This window comes from Psammomys obesus, unplaced genomic scaffold (genome assembly GCF_907164565.1).
Source record: "Psammomys obesus unplaced genomic scaffold, mPsaObe1.curated_primary_1811, whole genome shotgun sequence".
NCBI classification, from domain to species: Eukaryota; Metazoa; Chordata; class Mammalia; order Rodentia; family Muridae; genus Psammomys; species Psammomys obesus.
Window position 1 is genome coordinate 168164 of NW_026594091.1, and position 6000 is coordinate 174163.

Consider the following 6000-nt stretch of genomic DNA (forward strand, 5'->3'; position numbering starts at 1 on the left):
TTCTTAACTTTTAGATAGGCCTTAATAGTGAAGCCAGGTCTCCCTACTAGTATGTACGATGTCCTGTCTACTAGAATTATATGTTGCATTTGTATATCTATTTCCTTTTCTGTAAGAACAATGCTCTTTTTAGGTCTCACAGTGTCTTTTGTGCCTATATGAGTCTATATTTTCAAGCCAAGTACTTGTCCCTCTTTTGTTACTTTCCTGTGTTCCTGACTTCTTTGTCTCCTCAATAAATGTCCACTTTGCCAATGTTTTTCTCAGAGTTTATGCTTCATAGCCATTGACAGCTGTAGGTTTAGTTTTGGCAACTCAAATTATTAATTTCATGAAAATAAGAATTTCAATGAAACTGTATACCCAGCTTCTCTCCTCTAGGCTGAAATTTAGCTTTCTAAACATGTAAACACGTGTGCTTTCTCTTTGTCATACATCTGTCTTGTACTTTGGGCCAGTGAGATCTCATATCACTTTGTATGTGCTGCTCCTGTTGAGCTGGGCAATGCCGTTTCTTGTCCTCCATGATTTTGAATTTTCTCCTTCTTAGGATTGCTTAAGTATAACTCTTGAGACCATTTCCGTCTCAAGGCTTTTGCACACTAAAATTGTGTCTATACTCTAACTTACTCTTCTGACTTGCCTCTTCATTTAATTTTTCTATTGGAATATGGGCCGTAATAGAATAGTTCATACATCTATACAGTTACTTCAACTCCTAAAAAATGGTGTTTTTCTTAACTGAAAATTCTCATGGTCGGTATCTCCAGTGTATTCATATTCTTCATCCAGCAAATTCTGGGACCCCAGATTCTGGCAGGTTTGTTCTTTCTCTGGTTAAAAATTAAAAAAAAAATAATATTAAGAAGAATAAAGGATACTATACTCATAATAGAAAAGGAGATAAACTTTTAACATTGTAAACTATGTGTTGGTTTCTATAATAGTCTATGTTTTTAATTTTATTTTTTCATATAATTAACATGCAATGAGTTATATTTTATTAATCACTTGCTATTATTGTATCAAGTACTAGAATACAATTCTCTATATCATGAGACTATTCTTGCCTAAATACAGTGGAATGTTCCAAAGTGATTCTGTTGTGTGGGTTTCATAAATTGATCCTGGAGAAGAAAGTGTTCCTTCTGTTGCAAATACTCGTCAGTGAACATTATCTGCTGCCATTCACTAGAATAAAGCACTTTCAACTTTATCTTATAGAAAGTCTAGCAGCCTGGAATAATGTGCTTTTTCCCCTTACTAGTTTTGGGCATTGTACCTCTGCAGTATGTGTTTGTTATGACTTTCACATTTGATGATGGAACAGGAGTCTTGGAAGCTTACCTCAAGGATTCTGTAAGTAACAGACTTGGTAAAGATATTTAAGCTAAAATATATATTTAAAATCTTTAAAATTCATCCTACTAAATTTACTTCAGTGTAACTTATGGAGACCTTTTAACCTGAAATCCTCAGTTTCTCTTTGTTTTTTTCTTAAAAGGATTTAAAATAACTTGGAATATATAACTGAATTACAGCCACATGGATCTAAAACTGTATTTCTATAGCTTTTGGTTTTCTATTGTAAATCACATTTTACAAATACAGAGTTGAGGAGTTAAAATCTGAAGAGCCATTCTACCTGTCATTCAGAACTTCTACTGCTTGGTCAAAGAGCAGATGCAGAGCCACACCGTCATTATCTCACTATACTTTGAAAGCCTCTATAGCTTCATCTAAAAGGAAATGAGGTCATTCGATAAATAGATATGTATTACTGTGTATAGTGTGGAGAAGCCCTGAAGATGCATGTCATTTCTGATTCTAGTAGTTGTAAGTTGTGAAGTACTTGAAGCTGCTCATTCTAAACATTGCCTTTCTGTGCTTTCATATTCATAAGCTAAACCTCTCCCGTGAAGCCAACACTGTTAGTTTTCCTACACTGTGTATAACAGTATACATGGACTACTGGGAGCTAGGGCAGCTTGACTTTGGCCAGTGGTTCTCAACCTGCCTAATATCTCTGTTATGGTTATGGTGACCACAAGCATAAAATTTTTGTTGCTTCTTCATAAGTGTAAATTTGCTATCCTTATGACTTGTAAATATCTGATATGCAGCCTATGTGAAATGGTCATTTTACTCTCAAAGGGGTTATGGCTCACAGGTTGAGAACCAGTGACCTAGGTTATGATGCAATTATATCACGTAAGTTGTCATAACTTTCTGTACGTGTGGCTGATTGCTGTCCTCTTGAGGTCAAGCTAATGCTACATACTCCAAGCTCTCCAAACTCAGATGACATTGTTAGGTTTTCCAAAGTGACCCATAGCTCCAGTAAACAGTCAAGTCACTGGCTATCACAAGGCTAGGCATACTGAATTTTGCTAAGATAAAGATCAGCCTGTAGGCTTAGATTTTTCAAAAACCTACTTTATTTAGAGTTCTTAAATGCTTCTACCTCCATTTTAACCCACTGAAGAAAGAAGGTGATTAGGAAAAGGGGATTGTAGACTTTTTTAGACATAGTTTCTTGGGGCAATTCCACTCTTCCTCATCTGGATACCAGCAGTCCATTCAAATAGTGGAACATCAAACAGCAACACAAAGCAACTGCAGCAGCAAGATTCAGCAGAAACAGCAAGACTCTGCTGAGTCAGAATGAGTCAGCAAAAGCAGCAAGACTCAGTTGGAGTGCCATGAGAAGTTCTCTGGAGCATTTCTCTTTGCAAAGTGAAATCTTGCAATGGACCATTGCAAAACCTAACTATCTGGAAGTCCAAAATCATTGTCTCCATGTCCCTGGACTTCTATTTATATCTTCTCAGAGTCCACGCAAGGTTGTTTCTCCAGTTGGCAAAAGCCAGGCCCCTTGCAAAACAAAGCTTCCAGCAAAACACGTCTTCTCACACATCTGTTTCAGCTATCCAAGATAATGTGCCCTTTTATGAGTTTTTTTTTTTTAGCTGAGGACGAACAAAAAATATTTTTACATCCCATGTGTGGGATGAAAAAATAAAAAAAAAAAAAAAACACATTGAAGAAACCAAAACTTGCACTACCCCAGCCTTTTGTTAGGGTAAGAGTTTCTTCTTTTTTTAATATGCATTGGAAAACAACCCAAGTTGAGCTTTAGTGATTTTTTTCTTTCAATCTAGACAGTTTATCTAGTCACTTATTAATGAATATTTACTGAGGAGCTGTTAGTGTCTAGTGTATGTGTTGATAATAGAAAGCTAGCAGGCCAATAGAAATCTCTAAAACTGTAACATAGAAAGGGAAAAAATGAAATAAATTTTCTTTAATGTTATATCCTTTCATACTTAACACTAGATTTATTGCCCTGGGTATACAAGTGTCATCAACCTTGCTACATGATCTACTATGTGTGTGTACAACTCAAAGTTGTTTTAGAATTAAAGCAGAGGATTGGGTTTTAGCTTATACCAGTTTTCCATTTTATGAATTCTGCAACTTTAATAAACTCATGTATAGTAGGTTATTATAGCAAATTAGTTACTGAAATTCTGTGCTTAATGCTTTTCTGATGATAGTTCCTTTGTCATCATTTTTAGGAGAAATTTTTCCAGATCCCAGCATCAGAAATCCTCACTGATGATGACCTTCAGAGGAATCTGGAAAGGATCATGAACGTGATTTGTCCTTCAGGAATAAAAATTGGTAGGCCATATTTCAAAGGTGCTTCCTTTTCATTCTTGAAAAGGCACCCAGTATATATCTAATCCATAGACTGGATTGAAGGAAGCTTGAGTTCATGGGAATTACTAAGTGTGAAAATACCTATCCATGTCTTGATGGGATAGCAGCAGAAGTACAATAAATGTAAAAAATGAAGTTTTAAAATATTTTGAAATACACTTAAAGCATAGCAGTTTTGGTCACATCACATTTGACTCTTGAGTTTGGACATAGAGCCTAGAAACATTATGTATTTTGAAAATTTTATGAAATTTAGCCATTTTGTGCACAAACACTGGCTTGTCCACTGGCTTCTGCACAGGTAAAATTTGTGCCCGTTGTAGTCACTGCCACCAAGTCTTTCTCTGACCACCAATTCTTTTCTGTTGGAACCTTAAAATAAATTTTAAGGTTTAATTTATTTTAAGAAGTTTGATTCTTGTAGTAATTGTTCTCAGTGACAAATATCACAGCTGCTTGCTTCTATGTTGCTGGTGGGACTCTTAGAGGTTGCTTCTCCATAGGAGGTCTCTGCATTGTAACATCAGTTTTCAAGAAATGGGAAAATGTGTGCATTTAGAGCAAAGTTTTAATTTTGTTTTCAGTTTTAATTTGTGTTGAGTATTGCTCTTACCACATATTTATTTTCAGAAATAAATGCCTGGTAACTTTTGAAATATACAGGTAAATTAATATTTATGTGTACCTTATATTATTAAATATGTATTATATATAGCATTATATATATAAAATATAAATATATATAATATATATATATTTTACAATATAGTTATATAGTTATAATATATAGTATATAGTTATAGCAGCCATGCACAGGAGCTTCTTTACCATGGGTGAGCTTGAGTACCATACCAGATGGCCTAGTAGACCTACCAGGGCCTTCTGTTGATGTTAGAATTGAGCCTGCCCTGGTCTTCGACAAACATGATGGTCAGCATTATTACTGTCAGCTGGGCAGGTCACATGTAAGGCTCATGCTGATGTGATCACAAGTGCAGTTTCCACTTCCCTTTAGTCAGTCAAGGAAAAGACAAGGAGGGCCATAGCAGGAAGGCCAAGAAGAGGATAAAAAAAGTGGGTGAGATTATTGGCTGCTTCTGCTGTCAAGTATTTCTTGAGCTTTTAATCACTTTCATCTGAGGTTGGGAAAAATTATAACTAATCAGCGTTACTGCTGATATGCTTGGCATAATGACTGAATTTGATGCCTTCCTGGTCTGTAGATGCATACCCATGGCTGGAGTGCCTCATCAAGTCCTACAATGTCACGAGTGGAACGGAACATCGCATTTGTTACCAAATATCTGACACCATGGTTGTAGAAGACATCATCTAGCACAGTGTGTGTGTGTGGTGGGGCCTTTACTGTCTTACAGAAGGTTATGACTGACTCTCAGAAGGCACGCTTGTTGTTGAAGTGCCATTCCCATTTTCAGTATAGCCTTAAAGTTCTTGTATACAGAAAGACATTGTATTGTCATTTATACCTTCTACATTGTAAATATGTTTAAATGCCTTGTTGCTCAGCTTGTCCAGGGTGACAAGTAGAGTTAAAAAATAAGGCCACATTTTGTGTGGAGGAACTAATTTCATTTCTTCTTCAGTTCCTTGAGGCTATTTGTGTTACTATTATAACCTGTAAGCTTCATTTTCTGCAGATGAGACACTAGTTTCTGTGCCGTCCACCACTATCCCTGGTTGGGTTTATTTTCCTGTCTTGAGTTTTATACCAACAGTTGATATTAATATTGGTGTAAATAAGAACACATTCTGTTCTTGAGTCCCTTGGCTGACATTGATTAAAAACAGAGTGGCTATGTTTTTGTTTTTGTTATTTTTATCCTATCTCATTTTACTTCACAATTTTACACAATTGCTTAGCCTGTCCTGAGGAAAGAAACCTTCCTATTCATTCACACAATGGGTAACTGACTTCTTGAACAAATGTTTGTCTGGGTGAGTCACAATGTACTAAAAATATTTAAGGAGGTATGACAGAATTGTTTTGTTTGCCTCTTAGTTTAGCCATTTTAGGGCGATTTTTATCACTTTGAACCAGACAGTTTATTTGATTTCCACTTCTCTGAATATATAGCAGTTATTCCATCTCACACCAGCTAATGGAGTGATAAGGTTCTGCTTCAGCTGTATTCTTTTTTTCAATAGCCTTATTTAAACATCTTCCTATATTGGTGGTATTGAATGTCAGCTTAATAAAATGGTATGCTTCTTAACAGTGTTTAGCAGGTTTCAAGTTAGGTCAATCACCTCTGTACA

The 6000-nt window shown here is 35.8% G+C and overlaps 1 protein-coding gene across 1 annotated transcript in view; it reads left to right on the forward strand.

Annotated features, from left to right (window-relative positions):
• LOC129684673 (protection of telomeres protein 1-like) overlaps window positions 1-5656 on the forward strand; it is a 54539-nt gene extending 48883 nt beyond the window's left edge. The window contains 3 exon segments of the mRNA XM_055617884.1: window positions 1268-1359; window positions 3579-3684; window positions 4947-5656. Coding sequence (XP_055473859.1) covers window positions 1268-1359; window positions 3579-3684; window positions 4947-5059 — 311 coding nt within the window. The 3' untranslated portion in view covers window positions 5060-5656.
• The last annotated feature ends 344 nt before the right edge of the window (window positions 5657-6000 follow it).